Source organism: Balaenoptera borealis, assembly GCF_965194805.1.
Source record: "Balaenoptera borealis genome assembly, chromosome: 3".
Taxonomy (NCBI): Eukaryota; Metazoa; Chordata; class Mammalia; order Artiodactyla; family Balaenopteridae; genus Balaenoptera; species Balaenoptera borealis.
In genome coordinates, this window is record NC_138866.1 from 36,421,163 (window position 1) to 36,444,752 (window position 23,590).

Here is a 23,590-nt window from a genome sequence, read left to right on the forward strand (position 1 = left end):
GGGAAGCCCCCAATCTCCTGTTTTACACAATGAAGACAGTAGTATTTTCCCAAGGTTGTTGTGAAGATCAAGTAAGATAAGGTTTATGAAAGTTATTTTATTAATAAAATACTAGATGAATGTTAGTATTTACAGGAAATCTACTTAGGAATAGTATCTTTCTTTTTTTTTTTTGGCCTTGCGGCTTGTGGGATCTTAGTTCCCCCACCAGGGATTGAACCTGGACCCTTGGCAGTGGAAGCTCTGAGTCCTAACCACTGGACCGCCAGGGAACTCCCAGGAATAGTATCTTTCTGTCCCTTGTCTTCTCCCAACTTCAGATATTCAAGTTCATCAGCTCAGTCAATGTCCCAGTTACCTTGGCCTGTTCCAGGGCCAGTTTCTTCCCTCTTAACCCCCACCCTCCTTCATCTTAGAAGGCTTGGGTTGGAAAAAAGAGCCAGGGACAAGCGAAATTAGGCTAATGCTTGCACTTCGAGCTCTTGGCTTGGTCCCCAGGGACCCAATGGCCACGGGGATGAAGCCCGCTGCTGTACAGATCTTTCTCCAAAGGCATCCAGCCTAGATCCCACCCTTCCTGGGTGACAGGAAGACCCAAGAAACCAGAGGACGATGAGGCCTTGTTAGACGCTCTTCCTAGTGTGGCAGCTCCTCCTGGTCCTTCTCTGCCTAGTGACCTGTGGTTAGAAGACTTGCATTTGGTTAACTGGACTCCATCGATTCTGCCTCTTAAGTCGTCTTCCTCTCCAAAGGAAGCACTCCCTATTCAGCCTTTCAAACCATTCCCGGCTCTTCCTCCAGGGCCGAAATAAACAAGCCATCTGGTTATTCTGCCTGGAAACTGCCACGTTGGTATACAAACACCTGACTCCTCTCCAGAATGAATTACTCTGGATTCGAAACTGGATCAGCCTGACTAAAGTGAAAGGGGACGTGGGTAAGAAAACACTGTGGGAGGCTCCTGGATAGGGATGGATTTGACCTTGGCATGCCAAGGGGAGGGTTGGGGGCCCAGCAGGAATATTTGCAGGTAGGTCCCTGGGCAGATGTTGCTCTCAGTGTCAGCCTCTAAAGCTGGCAGCGCTTCCTGAGGTTCAGTGGTGGCTAAGTCCTGAGGCTTCTTCCTGAACGGGAGGCCATTCTCTGCTTGGATGACTGCCTCTGGCACCGTCCTAATTTTCAGAATTGCTTTGAAAGTTAGAGGAAGGGGAGCAGCTGGAAAGCCCAAGTTCCTATCCCTCCAAGAGGTTCCAGCCTTTGTGTTTCAGTAAAAAAAAGCTCCCAGTGTCTCCTCAAGCCATCCTCATTGTCACTCACCCCATTTCCTGTCCTTCATACTGGGCGCCATTAGGTAAACGTTTGCGGGTCTGAATGAGGAACGAAGCACTGCAGGCTGCGGGGAATTTTCGGCCAGAATGCCTGCCCTTTGTGCCCTCTTTCCTCATCCCAGAGGAGGCCTCTGCCTGCACACACCCTCGCACCTGGTTGTGCGCCCCTGTGATTTGGGTGAGGATGCTGCCTCGGGGCAGATGTGGCCGCACTGGGCGGGGGTGGCGGTGGGGGTTTGGAGGAAGGTGACAGAAAGATGCCCTGAAAAGAGAAGCCCTGTGCATTAGCCTCCAGCCCACGTCCCCTGCCTGCCTTATGCATGCACGCAGCTCAGCATCCCCGCATCGCAAGTGCCGCCCGCTGCGTGATTTCCAGCTCATTGGTGCAGAGGCATCTGGAAGGTTGCAGCGCAGAGAGCAGGCTGGGGCCTCCTGAGGAGGCTGTGAGGAGGGGAGGACCCGACACGTCCTTTCTCCCCTTTTTTGGCTCATTGAACAATTACTAAGGGACAGACTACACAGAGCCTCCCTTTTTTTTTTTAGAAATTCACGTTCTTTTATTTATTTATTTATTTATTTATGACTGTGTTGAGTCTTCGTTTCTGTGCGAGGGCTTTCTCTAGTTGCGGCAAGTGGGGACCACTCTTCATCGCGGTGCGCGGGCCTCTCACCATCGCGGCCTCTCTTGTTGCGGAGCACAGGCTCCAGACGCGCAGGCTCAGTAATTGTGGCTCACGGGCCCAGTTGCTCCGCGGCATGTGGGATCCTCCCAGACCAGGGCTCGAACCCGTGTCCCCTCCATTGGCAGGCAGATTCTCAACCACTGAGCCACCAGGGAAGCCCGAGCCTCCCTTTTAAGACAAAATGCACAAAATTGTGTAGCCCACTCTGCTTTTGCCTTTCAATCAGAATCCAAGTCATGTTTCAAACTAGAGATGTGCTTCCTTTCCACATTCTCTCTTTGTAGCCTTCTTACCAGAAGTGAGGTGAGGCCAGAGGTGAGGTTGCTTTAGGACAATTCAGAGAACGCAACAGGGCAGCGGGTGCACTGCAGGCCGTGTCCCTGTGCCCTGAGGCACATGATTGCTGCCACTCTGAACCTTGAATGTCTTCCAGACCCACTGTGCCCAGGCGCCAAGGTTAAGTTCTCTGACCGGCAGGTATTCCATCAGAGCCTTAGGACAGTGGTCCTCAGACCCTGGCACTCCCTGCCCACCAGCCTGGACCCTCCGGAAACTCCCCAGAGAGGGTGGTATGGACTCCTTCCTGACTCTGGTGGCAAAAAGTGATGCTTAGTCTCACCCCATCTGCACCAGGATGACTCTGAGCCCAGGTGCCCCAGTTGTGTGAGAAGGGCTCTGTGTCCAAAGGGTGAATGATTTCTTTCAGAGAGCAGGATTCCATCACAGTTGTGCCAGGAGGGGTCAGCAGCTTCTTGGCAGCCTGTTAAGTTGACAGTTTCAAACACAGCTGCTGGAGACCAAGGCATCAGGTGTGCCTGGCCCAAATGTCTCTCTTAAGCTACCTGTGAGAACAAAGATGGTGTCATTAACGAGAAATTTTTTAAATGTTTTCTTCTCAGATTTCAAAACATGGAGTGGAGTTCTATTTAGAGACTAGATATTGGGAAAATGTACTATTCACAGAAATATCTTTAATCATCAGCAATCATTTTAATGTGCTGTCAGAAGACAAAAATAATTGGCTCAGCAGCTCTCTCTTGGAGGTCAGCCATTGTGAGTTCTCCTTCTTCCCCTGAGACAGGCCACTGTGCAGAGAAATCTGCCAGTTACCTGTGCAGACCAACCTACGAGGGAGGCCAGTGTGCCACCTGCCCTGTGTGGTCCAGGGCAGTTTCCCCTGCCCAGGACATAACACTTTCTCCCGTTGTCCCTTCTTGATAAAAGCTGTTCCTCCTCTTTGAGAATGCTTTGCAGAACCACAGCTGTTCCCCTGTTCTGGGTGACTGCTATCTATCATCATGAAGATGCTTTATCAAATATTAACACACCGAGGTTAATAATGAGACTCTGCTCCCTCCCCATGCGGCGCAGTCTGAGTGAGCCATGTTAATAGCCTCCTCCGTCTTTGGGACATTCCTTTGGGCTGTCAGCTTCATTCCCAAGGGCAGGTCCTGACACCAGGCCTGGACTGTGCTTTTGGCTCCTGGGAGCAGCCAGCACTCCCTCCCTTCTCCCCCCATGGGGTCCCCCCTGCGTGCTGCTTGGCTGAAGAGATGCCAAGAGTGTCATTTGCAGAGCATCTGTGGCAATTGTTCGTTTTCGCTTTTTATCATGTCACTGAGAAAGAATGACAGGGAGGCTGGTAGCAGCTGAGTCTCTGGGAGAATTTTGCCTCCAAACCTTTTGGCCTTCAGACTCTGGAAACTGGATCAACCAGGGCATCTTGTTCTACAGTCTAGTGAGAAATAGATCAGATAATCACACATGTGTCTTTGTACATATAGACATGTATGTCATGACAAATGATGATAAATGCTATTAACTGGGAACTGTGCGTTTATAACATAACCCACAGCTTATAACTCACCCAAGGATGAGTAGGGGCTTGTTTTAGTGAGAGTGTGGACTGGTGGGTGGAGACAGGAGGGGCAGACAGGAGCCACATCATGGGGGCCTTAAAGGCCATGGGTATCTTGGCCGAGCAGCAGGAAACTCAAAAGCGGTGGCTGAGGAGTTTAATGAGGGGGTTATTTGCAAAGGAGTGGCAGAGTTGAAGGGTCAAAGGGTGGGAGCCTTTAGCAGGGAGAGCTATAGGCTCTCAGGACAGGGGCTGTGGCCTTGAGTAAAGGGCTGGATGGATGGAACTGCTCCCAACCCATCAAAGTGCTTTTCACAAAGAAGTGACATGGTTATGCTTAGCTTTGAAAGATCACTCTGGCCTCAGTGGGGAGAACAGGTTGTGGAGAGGCTGCACAAAAGTCCAGGAAAGAGAAGGTGGCAATGAGGGTCAGCTTGGTGGCCACAGGGAGCAGAAAGTGGTCCATCCCCGCCACGTCCTTCTTCTGTCCTCCTGCAGCTATCACGGAGTTTCCCCAGTGAGGTGACCTTGGCCAACTTACTTTTCTGCTCCTCCGGGCCTCAGTTTCCTCACCTGTAACACAAGGGGCTTGACGTGGGAGGTCTTCCCAGCTCGTAGCCTGGGAAGAAGCTCCCTTGAGGTAGCGCTGACCACATGCCTTTACCCTGAACCGAGGAGCTTTGGCTCCTGGCTTTGGGGAAGGGAATTGATCCTTTTCAGTAAATCAGTGGGTTCTCCAGAAATTCTCTCTGTTTATTAAAGGCTAGGCTGAGGCTGAGTTCCTGGACCATCTTGACTTCTGCAGCCTTGTGTTCTCAGCGAGTGTCATCTCTCCACGCAGCCACCACCTGCGTGCAGGACAGCAGTGCTTGGTGTTTATACAGCTGCTTAGTGTTCTAGGTGCTTTTTAACCAGATGATCTCACTGACTCTTCAGCCACTCTGAAGTAGGCAAGGTATAGCTATCACCATCCCCTTTATAGATGAGGGAGGTCACATGGCAGGAAGTGCCAGGACAAGACTGGAATCCCAGGATGTTAAAATCTGTCCTGTGCTGTTGAGGCTACAGCACTTGAGCTTTCTTGAATGTCCTTCAGACCTGCATTATCTCCCCCTCCACACTCCACCTGATACATCGGAATGGGAAAGTTTTGCTTTCACCAGCAGCCTCTAGAGCCTCTTTGATCAAAACCCTGAGCTCATTTTTACTTCTGTATTACATCCTCCAAATGCTGTCACCTGCCAGGGCCAGCTGACCCTTGTTCTGTGATGCTGTCCAGATCAGCTCCTGTCATTTCATTTCCATAGTTCACATGTTAGTGGGGCCACGGCACCTCAAACAGACTTCTGCAGCTGCCTCCAAGCTGGCTTCCCGGGCTGCAGCCTCTCCCCTGTCCAATCCCATTTGTGCAGGGCACTTAGAATCTTTATCCTCCAACAAATTTTTAGTGAAATGTCACTTTATCTGGCTCTTCTTTTCCCAGAGTATAAAGTTCAGATTCCCTAGACTGTCCTTTGACTTCTTTGCTCTGATACGTTAACTGCTTCTTTCCCTCACCCCCAAAACATGCACCCGCATACCTACATGCACACATGCACACACAAATACACATTTGCCAGTTTCCACCAGAGGCTTTGAACAAGACCCCTCTTTCCTTCCCTGCCATTCTAAAACCATCATCATCTTCAAGCCCCAGATCAAAACTAGCCTTCTTCAAAAAAAAATTTTTTAATTTAAACTGTTCTATGATAACTCCTCTTTTCCTATAATATATAAAAACTATTTTTTAAAAATATAGGGTGATTGCTTTTGTATCTTTAAACATTTTAATACACAAGGATATATATTTAGTGTAGAAAAGATTAGAAAAGCAGATATAAAAGAGAAAACTAGAGACATTGTTAATATCCCATATAGATATTGTAATGCCTATGGATATATGACTGTGCATGTATATGTATAAATATTAACACTATCTATAATCTTAGAATGTTTTTCACTGAGCAATATATTATGCATATTTTTTCATGTCTGTAAACATGCAGATTATAATTTTCATGGCTGTATAGTCTTCCTTTGTATTAATGTACCCAGATCTAGTTAACCAGCATCTTAGTGTTCAACTCTGATCACTTTTAGAGTCAGTCTTGTGTGCTTCATTCTTGCACATAAAAGAGTATGTATATATTCAAATATGCATTTGCATATGTAGTAAGCATCTTAAAGTTCTCTCTTGGAGTCAACCCTAGTTGGATCTTAAATCCTTATGGGCAGGAGAACTATGTTCTTGCTGTTCACAATACCAGTGTAATGAAAGTTGATTGGTTGAAAGAAAAATTCCTCTCCAAACTAAACAGGAAGAGTAGAATTTGTGCCAGCATCATCATTTACGATGTGTCCCTGACGGTCTGCCCCATGCTAGGCTTTATAATGGATTGGCATCTGTATCATTGAGGTTTGTCACAAGTTCATGGGAGTTAAAGTATCCCTTGCTCAGGTTCCCTAAGCTCTTGGCTTCCTGGCATGAGAAGGAGGGAAATCCCAAGTTGTAAACCTGCAAAGGGCTCAACATTAAATGCTTGTTACCAGGCCCAGGCTAGGGGTCCATGGCATCCCATGGTGCCTTGTCTCCCACTTGCCTTTCTGACCACCTAGCTTTACTGATAGCTTAAAACCATGTGCTGGTAAAAATACAGACTTGCTCAAGAAGGATACCTATTTGATTTTCATCAGTCATTTATTCCTCGGGGTTTGAGTTTTATACCCTATTTTTCGTCATGACATCTGTTGTTTCTTACTCTAAGAGTAATACATGTTCATTGCAGATATTTTAGTAAACATAGATAAGCAAAAAAATGTCACCCATAGTCTTAATACCCAGCTATAACATAGCCCAACATTAACTTTTTTCTATGAATCTATGCATATAGGTCTGCAATATTGGGTTCATATTGTGCATGTGGTTTTATAATCTGAATTTTCCCTCAAAATGTATTATAATATCCTTTCTTGCCATTGAAAGGTCTTCTCCCACCTTCTTCATATATAGGCTGCTATTCTCTCCTTTTGAGAGCAGATTTTAACAGAGAAAAGAGGGAGAGGCATGAAACAGTCAAGGAATTTTACAGGAAGCCATGGCAGGAATAAATAGATGGGCCTAGAACTGGGTGACTGTTTCCAAAGATAAGATATTTCAACTTTACCATTTAGCTCAAGACCAGCCAATGGGTAAAAGGCTCTTATTTTTATAACAGCCCCACTGGGGACTTTTAATGACAAACTTCCAGGATGTCCATGACTTCAGGAGGTAGAGCAGGTACCAGAGTGGGCGGGGCCAGCAGCTACTGTGCTACTGGCAAGAATGGTGGAGGGAGGTTGAAGGAAGAACCAAGAAGAAGTCTGGAGAAGTGTAACATAAGAGAAGGAAAGAGCCTTGACCCTCAGGGGAGGTGTGCGCTTTGATACCCCTGTAGGGAATATTCTAGAGGGCAAGTCCTTAGAGTGGCTGTGTGGCCGCAGTGGGGCAGAGTGTACCTCGGTGCCCTCAAGACCCACAGACCTCACTCCCAGGCTCTGTCCCAGGGCGGGGAGGGTGTCACAGGAGTGTTCTCAGCTCATAAACCTTCTCCCTCTCCCTTCCACCTCTCTCGTGGGCTCACGTGGTTAACTATGCTTATGATTTTTGTCTGGTGAAAAGTCCCTGACGCAGGGGTGCACAAAGGAACTAAATTATCTTGGAGAAGGGGGTGAGAAAAAGTTTAATATTTTCTTTAGAGAAAGAAAAGTGTGGGAATTCCCTGGCGGTCCAGTAGCTAGGACTCTGTGCTTCCACTGCAAGGGGCCCAGATTCGATCCCCGGTCGGGGCACTAAGATCCCGCAAGCTGTGCGGCGCAGCCAAAAAAAAAAAATGATGACTGTTAATATATTTCCATGTGTTCTACAAACGGATAAAGCCTTGGAAAACTGGCTCATTTTAAAAAAAGAAAAGAAAAGTGTATTTCTTTATTGAATAAGTAATATAGACACCCAGTAGGTAAAACTCAAAAGATACAAAAGGGCAAATAATAAGTTTCATTCCCATCTCAGTCCTCCAGACCCAGTTCTTTTCCCACAGCCAGTGTTATCAGTTTTTCATGTATCTTTCCAGGAATGTTTTATGCATATATTAGCAAATGGTCTATATTGTTTTTCTCAGCTTTTTTTTTTTCACCATACGTTGTCCCTTATTGTTCTTTTTTCCCCACCCAATGTATCTTTTTTTGTTTGTTTTAATTTTATTTATTTTTGGCTGCATTGGGTCTTCGTTGCTGCGCGCGAGCTTTCTCTAGTTGTGGCGAGCGGGGGCTACTCTTTGTTGCGGTGTGTGGGCTTCCCATTGCAGTGGCTTCTCTTGTTGCCGAGCACGGGCTCTAGGCCCGTGGGCTTCAGTAGTTGCAGCACGCGGGCTCAGTAGTTGTGGCTTGCAGGCTCTAGAGCACAGGCTCAGTAGTTGTGGCACATGGGCTTAGTTGCTCCACGGCATGTGGGATTTTCCTGGGCCGGGCTCGACCCGTGTCCCCTGCACTGGCAGGTGGATTCTTAACCACTGCGCCACCAGGAAAGTCCCCCCACCCAATGTATCTTGAAGATTGTTTTATATTAGTACACAAGTAGCCTTCTCATTCTTTTTACAGATATAGCATTCCATTGTATGGACATACAATTTTAATTTAACCAGTCTTCTATTGGTGGACATTTAGGCTGTTTCCAATCTCCTGCTATTTCCAAAAATGCAATGAATAAACTCGTATGTAGATCATTTTGTAAATGTATGTCTATCTGAAGGATAAATTCCTAGAAGTGGAATTACTGGGTCCAAAAGTATGTGTAGCTGTAATTCTGATCCGTCTTGCCAAATTGCCTTTTATACCCTCTCCAGCAACATATGAATGTTTTTTCCCCTGCATCCTTGCCCATGTGGTATTTTATCACACTTTTGGATCTTTGTGCATCTCATAAGTGAAACATAGTGTCTTGATGTACTTTCATTTCGCTTTTGGACTTTTAGTATCAAAATTTTAAAATATGCAAGAAAGTAGAGAAAAAGTACAAAGAATCATCACCTTGATTTAACTGTTAATATTTGGCCATATTTGCTTGTCCAATTTGGGGTAGAAGTATTTTTAAAGTAAATTGAAGATTATTATGACATTTTACTATAATACTTAATTTATCATAATACTTTAGTATGAATATCTGAATAACAAGAGCAATTCCCACCTAGCTATAATTCTGTTATTACACCTAATATAATTAAGAATTCCATAATACAATTTAATACCCACTTATTATTCAAATTTTCCCAGTTGTCTCAAAGATGTCTTTTATGATTAGTTTGTTCAGACTAATTAAGGACTGTGTATTAAGTTTGTGTGTATGTGTATACTTGTAATTTGTACTTCTATTATGAATAGCTTGGACAACTTTTTATACATTTAAGAGACTTTTATAATTTTTTTCTATTAACTCTTTGTTCACATTCTTAGTCCATTTTGCTATTGGATTATTGGTTTTTTTCCTCATTAATTTGTAGATGTTCTTTACATACTAGGTAAGTTAGCCCTTTGTGATGTGAGTTACAGATACTTTTCCTTGTTTGTTTGACTTTGCTTATGGTATTTTATCTCACACAGAACTTTATTTGATGCAGTTGAACTTTGAATCTTTTATTTTATGGTTTTTGGATTTTGTTTCAGAGTTAGAAGGCCCTTCCCTACACTAACATTATAAAAAACATTCTATCATTTTTGATTTTGGTATTTTTATGGTTTTATTTTTTACATTTCAATTTTTGACCGCAGTGAAATTTATCCTGGAGTATGAGATATGAATTTAACTTAATTTTTCCTGGATGGTCTTCTAGTTTTGTCAACACCCTGTACCCAGTAATCCATCTTTCCCCTTCATATTTGAAGTGCCACCTTTATCAGATATTAAATGCCTATATATACTTGGGACTATTTCTCTTCCATTGATGAGTCTATATATTCATAGGCTAGTACCACACTGTTTCATTATTATAACTTTATACTATACTTTAATATTTGTTAGAAAAAACACCTGGGAACGTGGGTTACCCTTTATTACTCTTCTTTTCTGAAACTTTTCTAGCTATTTTTGTTTATTTTATTTATTTATTTAATAAATTTATTTATCTCATTTATTTTTGGCTGTGTTGGATCTTCGTTGCTGTGCGCAGGCTTTCTCTAGTTGCAGCGAGAGGGGGCTACTCTTTGTTGCAGTGTGCGTGCTTTTCATTGTGGTGGCTTCTCTTGTTGTGGAGCACGGGCTCTAGGCACGTGGGCTTCAGTAGTTGCAGCACGCAGGCTCAGTAGTTGTGGCGCACGGGCTTTGTTGCTCTGTGGCATGTGGGATCTTCCCAGACCAGGGATCGAACCCATATCCCCTGCATTGGCAAGCAGATTCTTATCCACTGCACCATCAGGGAAGCCTATTTTTGTTTATTTTTATAATGAGTTTTCTAATCATTTGTCTAGTTTCCCCCCAAATTTAAATTATATAATATAAATATTTTTAAAATAATATTAAATATATAACTTTAGGGTAAACTGACATCTTTATGATATTGAGTTTTCCTGTTCAAGAATTGGGTGTGATTTTTCCAATTGTTCATATCTTTGGTGTGCCTTGGGAGACTTTATAGATTTATATGGATTTTACACAATTGTTTTAAAATTTAAGCTGAAATGTTTTGTCTTTTTATTATCATTGGGGGTTTTCCAAATTCCTATTTCAGGAAAGGATCCTGCCACCCCTTTAGTGTCTCCTTTTACCTCTAGGATTAAATCTGAACTTCTTAGCTTTTCCTTCAAGGCTTTCCACATCCGATTTAAAACCTATTTTCCACATGTTTTCTTCTTACCTGTAGCTAGTCAGCAACCCCTGAACAAGCTCCATCCTTTCATGCATTCCGTCTTGTGGCTCCTCTCCTTCCTCTTCTGCCTGTGCAAAGTGGTTTTCTTCACGAGCCCCGCCTTGAGTGCTCCAATTAGACATGACCTCTCTCCTCTTTCACCCCTGACCATTTATTGTATGTGCCATTTATCTGGTAACTAATCCAATATTACCTTGTGACAGCTTTTGTATTATTAAATGAACTGCCCTTTATCTCTTGTGTGGTTGCAGAACTGTCTGTGGGTCTGTGTCTCGTTTCCTCAACTAGATTGCGAGGCCCTTGGGGAGACTGAGCCTGCCTCGTGCTCTCTGCAGCATCTGGGCCCTATAGGCAGTAACGATAGTAGCAGCAATGATAACAATGGTAGCTAATGTTTACCTCAAGCTTTCTTTCTGTGTGCTGGGTACTGTTTTAAGCACTTTCCATGTATGAACTCATTAGTGGGTAAACACTTGAGTTTTGTTGGGTTTATTTGACCTTAAATTAAACCTTTGAAAGGGGACATAAAAGAAAGGGCACTTGGTCACAATATCCAGACAGTGATTCTAGCTAGCTGGTCAGAGAGGAAGGGGAGTTTTGTAGGGAAGAAGGAGGCTGGCCACAGCCTAAGAAGGAAAGGGGAGAGGAACAGGCAGCAATGGAGAGGCCCTGAGCTTGATGGTTGCAGAGACATGAGTGTTTTCTGAGGTTCTGGTAGCTTTGATTCAGGCCGTGCTGGTGGACTTGCCCGCTTCCCCTTCACTGGCAGGGTTAGGGCTCTGGAAATATGGCCTGGCCCATGGCAGGGCCTTGCTGAGGCCTCTTTTCCACAGTGGTTCCCTGCAGGATGGCCCAGGTCTCCTGCGGACAGTAGGCCCAATGCTCAGCTGCCTCCGCGGCCTGTCCACACACTCCAGGCCTCCCACCTCTCCTGCACTCAGAAGGCTCCACTGAGTGCCTGCTGGGAGTTGATGCACTGAGCGAGCCGATGCGGAGCAGCCAGGGCTATGAGCTGGTGGAAATTAATCCCCACCCCTGGGCCTTCCTCTCCTGATGACCATCATGAGCCTCTCAGAATCTTTCCCCTGTCTCAACACTGCAGACTGTTTTAGGGTACTGGGGTTCCTGGGCAATTGCACCCCAGCCTTCAAGTGAAATGCAGCCAGGAGGCCTCCCACCTGAGCTCTAAACCTGCAGCTCCAGCATTTTGGGGCCCAGGGAGCATTATTTTGTGTGTTGAGAACTGGAGAGATCTAAGGGTGATTTACATCTGCACCGATGTGTGTGCCAGCCCAGCAGCCTAGAATTAAATTCCACGGCCCAGCTCTTCCTTACACTTTGCTGAGCACAAATAAACAGGTCTCAGCACCCACATAATGAACTCTTTAGATTCTTAAAGACAAGAAAAGGAGATGAGACACTTACCTCTAAAGGGGCAACAAATTTCAGCCCCTTAGACAGAGCTCTGCCACCGGTTGGAAGGGTTAGCCTCTTACAGGACAGATCCAGTCTCTAGGGAAAGCATCGTGGGACTGAGGCTGGCTCTGTTGAATCTAAACATGCTCCAGCATAAACGCAATTGCTTTCCGTCCAATATATCATCAGAACTTTAGTTACATTTTGCTGAAGCAGTCCTTGAAATCAGGGAAATGGTCCAATAGAGTAAGGGGGCTTTTCCCCCTGAAACTTTGCCCAGAGGCCCAGAACAAACAAGTGCCATTTTAATTTTATATTTATTACAGATGTGTATAGTCACTAGTAGTATTTTTGCTCTTCTTGGAAGTCTTTTTTTTTTTGGCTGTGTTGGGTCTTCGTTTCTGTGCGAGGGCTTTCTCCAGCTGTGGAGAGCAGGGACCACTCTTCATCGCGGTGCGCGGGCCTCTCACTGTCGCGGCCTCTCCTGTTGCAGAGCATAGCTCCAGACGGGCAGGCTCAGTAGTTGTGGCTCATGGGCTTAGTTGCTCTGCAGCATGTGGGATCTTCCCAGACCAGGGCTCGAACCCGTGTCCCCTGAATTGGCAGGCAGATTCTTAACCACTGCGCCACCAGGGAAGCCCCTTGGAAGTCTTATTTAGATGGCTTCCATAGAATTCTTTACATGTGACTCCAGCACTCATCATATTTATAATGGAGTTTGCGTCAAGGATGGGGGCTCCTTCCTGTCCTTGGCTGCCTCCCCCTCCACCCGGAGCCTGGCACCTAACGGCTGTACAGTGAACAATTGCTGAATGAATGAAGATGCGAATAAAGGGTCTGAGTTCCTAACACCAAAATAGCCATGAAGTAGGAAGGATTTGATGCTGTGAGCCTCAGAAACTGCCAGGCTTATACCCTCGAGGCCATGCTGGCTGGGCTCCTCTTTCTGTTGTTATTAAGTCAGACATTTAATAATTTAAGAAGCCAACCCTTCCACAGTTTGGGCTCAGCTGAGCAGACGTTTAGCCTGTTCCCACGGCACTGACAGTCCCTCCTGGCTGGACTGCTCGGAGTCTGCCCTGGCTGTGACCAACCTGAACACACGCTCCCCAGGGACCCTCCATGGCCCTAGGCCCAGCCACATGGCCGGGTCATCTCCTGCCTAGAATCCTCCGCCAGAGTGCCCAGAAGCAGGTTGCCACAGACTGTTCACTCAAGCAAACTTCTCTTCCTGTTTCTACCTTTTCTGCCCCTCTTCTCTCTCTCTTTCACCCTGTCCCCATTCTTTCTGCTATCCCAGCCTCTGTCCTCTCTCCAGCGTCTTGATCAAGCTTCCCAGCTCTAACCCTACAGGTACCAGCATTTATTTTACAGTACCCTGTATTTATTTTAACAGAGGTGTTAAAAGGTAGCCCACCTGAACTGGTACAGCCTGGGCTGGAAGCTTGGTTTGGGCTGAGGCTGATTTAAGCTGGGGGTGGCATGTCGGCTTCCCAGGTCTGAAGATGGAAAATCCTGCCATTCTGCGGGCGAGAAGGAGAGCTTAGTGCCACGCACAGCCCCCAGCCCAAGCCCCCACTACCCTTCACCCTACGTAGGTCACACGTTCCACATGATCTCACTGTTTCCATGCTCATCCTTCTCCTCTATCTACCAGCAGCTCCTTGAGGATAGGCAGTTTGTTTTACTTTTATGTATCAGCAGGCCTGGCGTAGGAGCTGAATAAACCTCTGCACAGTCAGCTACAGTACAGCTCTGGAGACCTACTGTGTGCCAGACTCCAGGCCTTGGGGATTTAGAAGTGAACAAGACAGACAGATTTTACTGGGCTCAAGGAGCCTGCAGTCTTGCAGGAAAGACAGACTTTCAACTAATCTGAGTATGAGGAGAGAGAAATGAGAAATGCAGATGCACACAAGGAGAGACAGAACCTAGGCGAGAGGTCACAAAAGCTTCCCGGAGAAGCGCTGTTTCCACTGACTCCTAAAGGATGACTAGGAGTTAGGTGAATGGTGTGAGGGGTGGAGGGGCCGAGAGAGAGCATTCCAGGCAGAGAGAATATTTGTTGGATGGGTGGACGGGTGAACCTGGCATTGAATTCTGAGCTCGCTGGCCCAGTAGTCCAGAGCATTCTGATGCGCACAGGGAAGCAGGTGACTGGATTAGGGGTGTCTTGATACCGTGGTGGTGGAAGTTACCTCTTCATTGCCCCAGTCATGGCACGTGGACCTGTGAAGCCAAAAGGCTACGCTCTGGTCAGAAATGCTCCTCAGAAGGGGATGGAATAGATACATCGACCTCCTCTGCCAGGGATGGGGCAACTCTGGGGTTAAGGTGAAAAACCCTTCAGCCCCATGTCACATTGCAAATGGACCCTGCCAACCTCAGGCACCTCACCCAAGGCTCTTCTCCCCACCCAGATGAGCGGGAAGTTGTTCAGAAGAAAACCTTCACAAAATGGGTGAACTCGCACCTGGCGCGTGTGTCCTGCCGCATCACTGACCTCTACAAGGACCTGCGGGATGGGAAGATGCTCATCAAGCTGCTGGAAGTGCTCTCTGGAGAGATGCTGGTAAAGCCCCTTTCCCCAGGCCCTGTGGCTGGTGCTCTGTCCCCTCTTCAGGAAAGACATGGTCTGGGGGCCTCTCCAGTTCACATGGCTTTCCAAGGTTTCTCCCTATTCTTTTGGGAGGTTTCAGTACTAATGATGTGAGGTGTCCGTGTGGCTGACTGGGTTCTCTGAACGTGTTCATCTAAATATGTCCCAGCATAAATGCCTGGCTTTCCATCTAATATATCATCAAAACTTTTGTTAATTTTGCTGAAGCATTTCAGAATTTCTTGCCTCCTTCTGGCCACTCCCACCCCTTCATGCTCCTCCCAGAAGCCATACAGAGCTCTTGACTTTCTCCTCTTGGGATCTGGTTATCTGTGACTGGCCTGCAGTGGGCCCACCCTCAGCCTCCTTGCACAGGCTAAGACATATCCCATTACCCAGCTGGAAAAATTTGCCTCCTTCTTGGAACAAGGAGGAAAGTGTGAAAGATATTTTCCTGTGTATCCATCACTCTAACAAGTGGAAATTTATCACAGGCCCTCTCAGTTGTAACCCACCCGGTGGTAATGTTGCCCCTGCAGGAGAACCAGATCAAGGCTCATGTTTTGCTCAGTTACTTCCATTATGACCTTGGGCCTATCAGGCAGGACCTTCTTTGCCTCATTTCCCCCATGTGTAGACCGATACCTGTACCTGATGTAGTAGCCTAAGACCTCAGGGTTTGAATGGAAGGTACCACATTCATCTGTTGCCTTTTCAACTCCAGGCTGAAGTTAAAGAATGCCTCTTACCCCACTAGAGAGAGTTACCACTAAGAACCCTTCAGATGATGCAGTTACTCATCAATGGTGGTCCCCTTGAGCTTTGGCTGAGGCCGTTTGGGGGTGGGGAGGGAGGAAGTTGGATGGCAGAATGGACCCATTATCAGTCACCACACTAAAAGCCACTCTTATCACCAATCAGCAGTAAACAGTTCCTAGAACTGTGCCTAGCACATAGTAAGTGCTCAACTAACTACCTGTTGTGTTACTATATTTGAATGCCACTTATCACCCACTCAGAAGCCTTTGTTTAGACCCAGGAACAGTACTGATGCAGCCCACTTGCAGAGTTCTGGGTGCTCAAGAGAGGGAGCCCCTGAACTTTGCTGAAAGGATGGGGTTGAAAAGTGTCAAGGAGTGAGCATGGGAGTTGGAGTTTGGCATGGAGGGTGGATGCTGATGACCGGAGCTGGTCCAGGCGTGACCATGAGGTTCTTCCACGCCCACGGGGCAATGCTGTCCCTCAGCCAAAGCCCACGAAGGGGAAGATGCGCATCCACTGCCTGGAGAATGTGGACAAGGCCCTGCAGTTCCTGAAGGAGCAGCGTGTGCACCTGGAGAACATGGGCTCCCACGACATCGTGGACGGCAACCACCGCCTGGTCCTGGGCCTCATCTGGACCATCATCCTCCGCTTCCAGGTGGGTTCCTAGGGGGCAGAGGGGGTGGAGGGAGCTTCCCTGGGCCAGACTGGGTTTGGGAATCTTATAAAATGGTGAATAAGTGCGAGTGTTTGCACGTTCTGGGAGGCTAGAAGCCTGTCCTGGGGGACAATGCTTGTAGGAAGGAGAAACCATCCTGGGCATCGCCAAGTTGCTGAAGGTCAGGGCGAGCTGTTCAGCCAATAGCGTAGTCTTTTGAGAGAGAGGATAGAAATTAGTGGCTGGGCTGAGATCTGGCTGGAAGACCTACTTTCGTCCCCTTCCCCCCACATGTGTCACTTTTTGGTTTTTTAAGTAGTTTGATTCAGAAATCACAAGAGTGCAGAAGATCTGCTTTTATGTTTTTCACTCAGAAGCTTTTCTCTTCCCACCCTGAAATTCAAGGTCACTTATTTGTAAGGAATTTAGAAAGCACGAGGGGAGGAAAGCGGGGCCTTCCACCTGCTGGTCTGGGGACGGAAAGAACCTAGTTGGAGGAGGGAAGGGCAGGGAGAAGGAAGATAACACACAGCTCCCGGTCTGAAGGTCTCACCCAAGGGGTCTTGGGTGTCCAATCTCACTCTCTGAGGGTGTGTACGACGAAACGGTAATAACAGCAGAATTGGGGAGGATGAAGAGGCAAGAGGAGCTGCTGATCAAAGTACAGTACCTTCCAGCGTTCATGCCGTTCCATGGCCTAGGTGGCATCGTACCTCGTGGGGAGGAATGGGGGCATCCTGCTGTTTATTCTTGGTCTCCCCTTAGAGTTTCAAGTTGGAGCGGTCTCCTCTGACGTGGAGAAGCTGACCAAGGCAGGGAAACAGGCCTCCAGGATCCGGGGCCTCAGGCTGCGGGGCGGCTGCAGGGCTGGCGACCGGATGGATGGCTACAGAGGAGGAAGGACGGAGGGGGCCTTCCAGGGAGAGCAGGGAGGCTCTGGGCCAGATGCACATCTAAGTCTTCCCTCTCTTATTCCTGTGCCCACAGATTCAGGACATCGTTGTCCAAACTCAGGAAGGTCGTGAGACGCGCTCAGCCAAGGACGCGTTGCTGTTATGGTGTCAGATGAAGACGGCAGGGTATGCCCTGGGGACCAGCCACTACCATGTTCCTCACCACCCCCTGTGCCTCCCAAGCATTGCCGTCCCCAAGGGACCTAGACGCCATCACCCAGAACTACATTGGCTTGGGCGTAGTTGATGCACAGTCTATCCTGACCTGATTCTTAGAGGCCCGGAATACAGGATTCTATCCCAAAATTGCCTGGGTCAGACCATGGGGTCTGTTGGGGGCGAGAGTCTCTTGGGCCCACCTGATGAGGGAGCCTCTTTGTGTGACTTAATGGCTGCCCTCTTGTTGAAGGGGCTCGAGAAGGGTCCGGTCCACTCCTCTCCTGAGGTGTTGGCCCTCGGTTCACACACTTGTAGGGACGCCAGAAGAATCTGTTTCTTAGGTCTTAATGCTTTTCTTGGATGCAGCTACCCCCATGTCAACGTCACCAACTTCACCTCCAGCTGGAAGGATGGCCTAGCCTTTAACGCCCTGATCCACAAGCACCGGTAAGAGAGGGAGCGGAGCAGGAACCCCTGTGGGAGCCAGGGAGCCCTGGGGGGATTGGGACACCTTGCACTTACCATGTAGGCTACTGTTCAAGCGTCACAGGAATGGTACAGCCGTGGCGCCTTCTCCTCTCACCCTCGGCATCCTGCCTCCCTTAAATCCCCCTTCCTCACACACTGGTGCTCACAGCTCCCTCCTCTGTCCCGTCTCCTCCTCTCACTTCTCCGGCTCAGCCACCTCCCTGCGTCTGCCCAGGGTCTTTGCCCTTTTGGTGGGCATGCCATGCCCCCTGCCCTCTAACAGGCTGGCTTCGTCCCCAGGCCCGACCTGATTGACTTCGATAAGCTGAAGGACTCCAACGCGCGGCACAACCTGGAGTGCGCGTTCGACGTGGCCGAGCGACAGCTGGGCATCATCCCGCTCCTCGACCCTGAAGGTGAGCCAGCGCCCACGAGACCGTCAGGGCGCCGGGAGGAGCGTGGGCCGTGCTGGGAGAGCCATGGGCACGGTGGCCGGGCCAGGGCTCCGCTCTGGCCTGCTCTTCAGACCCTAGCTGGTTCCTGACACCTTCCCTGCCTGATTGGGGGCCCACTGTAGTCTTTCCATCCTTTTCCCTTCTTTCATTCTTTGTGGTCCTAATATGGATTTCATCCTCTCACTAAAATCGCAGCCTATTCCTCTTCCACTCTCACCTGTCACTTGGTGCCTGTAGTTGAACTTCGTGCTGGAGACACAGGGAGATGAACCCCTTGAGCCTGACATTTCCAACTTCCAATTGGTCCTGAGAGCCCACCCTTTCCCCTTGCAGATGTCTTCACAGAAAACCCTGACGAGAAATCCATCATCACCTATGTGGTGGCATTTTACCACTACTTCTCCAAGATGAAGGTGCTGGCAGTGGAGGGCAAGCGCGTTGGCAAGGTACTGAGCTGCTGCGTAACTAGAGTGTCGCCGTTTCCCCGCTTGCCACGCACAGGCCTTGACTGAGATGCTCCCTTTCTACCCTAAGAGCTTTGTGTCTGGACCCCAGCTGTGGGAGAGGGTGCAGATCACCCCCCACCAACTTCCTCTGAAGCCAAGCATTGCCAGGTTAATGGCTCCCAAGCTGAATTCCAACACAGGTTGATGGTCTGTCCCAAACAAGGTCATAGCCCATAGCTCTGAGCCGACCTTCCACCTGCAGACCCATGTCTCAGGAGCATTCCCACAGGAACAAAACAGGCTTTTTACTTGTTAGTTTATTGTGTTTTCATGCCTCTTAGGCTCCCACAGCCTACTGTACAGAGGAGCCACCCCACTGTACAGACCCTCGTGCCAGAGTCCTTTCCCCGGCTGGGTCTTTTGTCCCTCCAGGGTAGGGACCATTTCTCATTCATCTTCGTGCACTGGTGTTTAGCAAAGACAATGCCAGGAAGCTCTCGATCCCTAATACCCACTCTTAAATAAACAGGACCTTGGCCTCTCTGGCGGCTGGATTGGAAAGCACAGACAGCTTTCCAGTCTTTTACAGGGTTAGGGAGGGGGGGAGCTGCTCCCGATCCCAAGCACAGCCAGGTCCCTCCTGACGTTGCCGGCGCACTTCCAGTCCGGCCCCCTGCTCAGCAGTGGTCTTGGGCTCAGGGAACAAACCCAACGTAAACGCTCCAGGGCTCGCGAGGAGGAGGACCACCTCGATTGTGGTCCCCGTGGGCATCCTCATTGGTGTCCTCGCCCTTCTGACAAGGACGAGTCACAAGGTGATTCCCTAGGTAATTGACCACGCCATTGAGACCGAGAAGATGATTGAAAAGTACAGCGGGCTGGCCTCAGACCTGCTCACCTGGATCGAGCAGACCATCACTGTCCTGAACAGCCGCAAGTTCGCCAACTCCCTGACCGGTGTCCAGCAGCAGCTGCAGGCCTTCAGTACCTACCGCACCGTGGAGAAGCCGCCCAAGTAAGGGCCTGGGCACTCGGGAGGGCGGGCACCACGGCCGAGAAACCACCTCCAGAAGGTTGGAGGGCCTGGAGAAGGAATCCGGGAGGTGGCTCCTGGAGGTTAGAGAGCTGCCCATCTGTCACCTACTTCATCCTGTTTTGTCTCCCTGCTCCCAAGCCATCAGCCTACAGGCAGTGGGCATTGAGTAACCCCTGACTCATAGACAAAGAAATACTTCCCCAGATCCCTGAAGGGGAGCAGCAGTGAAATCTCAGACTTCAGAGTCTCTTTAAAGAAGGTGCTGGGAAGTTCCTCTCTCTTCTGTGCACTGAGCTGCGGGTTTGTTCTTTGGTAATGACCTCTGCATCCACAGCCCCAGAGCTCTCCACGTGAGGCCTTGTTGATCATCAAGCACATCCTTCTTTCTCTCCCATCTGTCACTGCTCATCCATTAGCAGAGCACTTAGTCTGCCTCTCGGGACCTCTGCTCCACTCCAGCGTGTGCAGGGCCTACGTGCACATATGCACATGCAAACACAACTGTGCACATGCGTGCACGCACACACCCACACAGACACGGGCCATTCCAGCTCGCCCGCCCTTAGCTTGGCCAGCTCCCCAGAAACAGATTTCTAGCTCATCAGTGGTACCCTCTGCCTTGTTCCTCCCCCGCTCATTCATTCATGACTGGCAAACAGGGAAAGGCGAGACACGGAGTCTAGAATGTACTACAAACAAGTATCTGATTTCTGGCCTGACACTAGCCCACTTTTAAAGTCCTAAATCCAATACAGATAACATGCCCCATGAGTCTACCAGGCACTGCACACCGGGGTAGCATCTCCTGGCTACGTAGACAGTGCTCAAGGCCACAGCCCTCCTGCAGTGCCTGTGAGCAGGCAGATGAATTAGGCTGGCCTCAGGGTGGGGACCTTGCTTACCAGCTGACCTTTGACTACTGCGAGGTGGAGGTAGAAGTGGGTAAATACTTGGCTACGGGCAGAAATGGGAAAGTACCCAGTTACCTGGAGCTTGGACCCTGGGTTCCAGAAATCCATCCTGCTGCCAGTTCTCACCTCCTACACCTAAGGTCCTCCCGGAGCCTAGCCTTTCCTCCCCTCTCAGAAGCATCTGGGCTTTTGCATCGTTGTCAGGAGAGCTGACTTACTAGTACTCAGGTGAAAGTTGCTCTCGGTGCGATATGTTCTTACGTGGATAATGCTGCTTCCACATAAGAACATACATGGTTTTATTGACTCACTCAGCAAAAAACTGAGTAAAGAACTAGTCAAAAGCCTTCAACTGTTTGCAGAACAGGGAAGAGTTTCTTTGTATGGATTGGTAAAACTTGATACCTATAGGAATTACCAGAACAGTCCAGTTAGCCATTCCTCCATGGAAGCAAATGACAAGCAAACGCTGCAGTAGTTGTTTTCTCTGGTTAATGTTGCAAAGACTCAACCCCTATTAGATCTCAGTTGGCGAGTATGATAGATCGATAGATCTTTTAACAGGTAAGTAAGCCTATGTAGATCCTCTTTACTTTTTTAAGAGAAATGTGTTTGCTATCCAAGCTCCAAGACGCCAGGGTTCCATGTTCACTTAAAAAAGAACAACTGGGGCTTCCCTGGTGGCGCAGTGGTTGAGAATCTGCCTGCTAATGCAGGGGACACAGGTTTGAGCCCTGGTCTGGGAAGATCCCACATGCCGCAGAGCAACTAGGCCCGTGAGCCACAACTACTGAGCCTGCGCATCTGGAGCCTGTGCTCCGCAACGAAAGGCAACGATAGTGAGGCCCGCGCACCGTGATGAAGAGTGGCCCCCACTTGCCGCAGCTAGAGGAAGCCCTCGCACAGAAACGAAGACCCAACGCAGCCATAAATAAATAAATAAATAATAATTTAAAAAAAAAAAAAAAAAAAAGAACAACTGGCTGGGACTCCCCTGGTGGTCCAGTGGTTAAGACTCCGCGCTTCCAATGCAGGGGACGCGGGTTCGATCCTTGGTCAGGGAACTAAGATCCCACATGCCGCATGGCCGACCAGAAAATTAGAAGAAAAAAAAAAACTGGCTGTGGGAATCTCGACACTCATCTCCCTACCTCTTTTTTCTTGACAGGTTTCAGGAGAAGGGGAATCTAGAAGTCCTACTTTTTACCATCCAGTCACGGATGAGAGCCAACAATCAGAAAGTGTACACGCCCCATGATGGGAAACTCGTGTCCGACATCAACCGGGTACAGCAACGTTTTCCATTTCACGTTGCCAGCGTGTTGATTGAGCTCCTGATCAGGGCCCAGGGAATGGTCCCTGGACAGGGTTAAACCAAGCCACTTTCTGTGGTGTTATTAATGACACACCTGGCACCTACTGAGGGTGCTATCTGAGCCTAGCCCTGAGGGGTCAGACTCCACCCACCAAGCATCCATTCAGCCCCCTGTGCAGGGGTGGAGGGAGGGTCAAGATAGGTGAAGGGGATGTACTAGGTATAAAATAAATAATATACAAGGATTTAATGCACAGCACAGGGAATATAGCCCATATTTTATAACAACTTTATATGGAGTATAATCTATAAAAATATTGAATCACTGTTATACACCTGAAACTAATACAACATTGTAATTCAACTATACTTCCATTTAAAAAATTAAAAAAGAAAAAGAGGCAGTTGCTACACATTTCCAGCTCAAAGTTGCTGTAAGAATGGGGATGCAGCGGGTTTGCCAGTGGGTTGAGTGAGCTCCTCATAAGGGCACATGTAATGGTCCCAGGACAGGGTTAAGCCAAGCCACGTCCTGTGGTGTTATTAATGACACACCTGGCTGTTGAGGGTGCTAAGTCTAGCCCTGAGAGGTCAGACTCTACCCACGGTCCACCGGTTCAGCCCCCTGTTCAGACACCCAGAGTCCATTTTTTTAGAGCCAGTTTTATAGTCTATTCTCTGTAGAACCTTGAGGTTTTTTGGAGAATACTGACTACTTTCAACAGAAGGGAAATGCCTTATGACATTTCGGAGGTTTGGAGGCCTACCACCACCTGGAAGTTCCAGTGGAAAAGAGGTAGCCATTTAGCCAACAGGAGTTTACTGAGCACCCACAGAGGCAAATAACACTGTACTAAACCAAGAGTCTGAGGCAGATTTAGGAGGAGAGGGAACTGGGGGGTCATGACCAGTGCTCCCTGAATCTTTCGTCTGCCCAGACAGGAAAGCCGAAAGGCTGTCACTGAGCTTTAATCTAGGCTCTGCCTAGATTCCTAAAATCGCTCAGTGTTGGGTGAAAGAGTCGGGACCCCCAAATCCCAAGAGCTCTCCCCTGCCCCTCGTGCAGGCCTGGGAAAGCCTGGAGGAAGCTGAGTACCGGCGGGAGCTGGCTCTGAGGGAGGAGCTCATCCGGCAGGAGAAGCTAGAGCAGTTGGCCCGGCGCTTTGACCGAAAGGCTGCCATGAGAGAGACGTGGCTCAATGAAAACCAGCGGCTTGTGGCCCAGGTAAAGGGGGCCGCACTTGGGGTTGCAGGAGAGGGGGAGCTTTCCAGAGCCCCCAGTAGACAGCAGGGCTGGAGCCCACGCTGGTCTCTCAGCGGCGGCAGCAGGATAAGCCTCTCCACAGGTCTTGCAGCCCTGCTCCCTCTGACTGGGTGGATCAAGATTCACATCCGAAAAGGAACTCTCCCAGATTGACAAAACCTCATTTTTAGGAAAGAGCCACACAATCCAAAAATGGCCCCAAAAGTTGTCTCACGTGAGCCAGTGGCATCACCTGGAACCAGAGTTCAGGCTGACATTTCAGTGGTCCTCCGGGGATGTGATGAAGGCAGTGCACCTCGTATGTGTGAGACGTGCCCCTTGGACTCTGGCCTCTGGGGCTGTGT

At 48.6% G+C, this 23,590-nt stretch overlaps 1 protein-coding gene across 8 annotated transcripts in view; it reads left to right on the forward strand.

The window, feature by feature from the left end:
* Positions 1-23,590, forward strand: part of SPTB (spectrin beta, erythrocytic) — a 123,370-nt gene that overhangs the window by 56,370 nt on the left and 43,410 nt on the right. For all 8 annotated transcript variants that reach the window (XM_082386414.1, XM_082386412.1, XM_082386407.1 and 5 more), the window contains 9 exons: positions 14,641-14,792; positions 16,066-16,239; positions 17,227-17,318; positions 17,718-17,798; positions 18,120-18,235; positions 18,608-18,720; positions 19,548-19,735; positions 21,836-21,953; positions 23,049-23,207. In XM_082386414.1, coding sequence (XP_082242540.1) covers positions 14,641-14,792; positions 16,066-16,239; positions 17,227-17,318; positions 17,718-17,798; positions 18,120-18,235; positions 18,608-18,720; positions 19,548-19,735; positions 21,836-21,953; positions 23,049-23,207 — 1,193 coding nt within the window. The remainder of the gene's footprint in view (positions 1-14,640; positions 14,793-16,065; positions 16,240-17,226; positions 17,319-17,717; positions 17,799-18,119; positions 18,236-18,607; positions 18,721-19,547; positions 19,736-21,835; positions 21,954-23,048; positions 23,208-23,590) is intronic.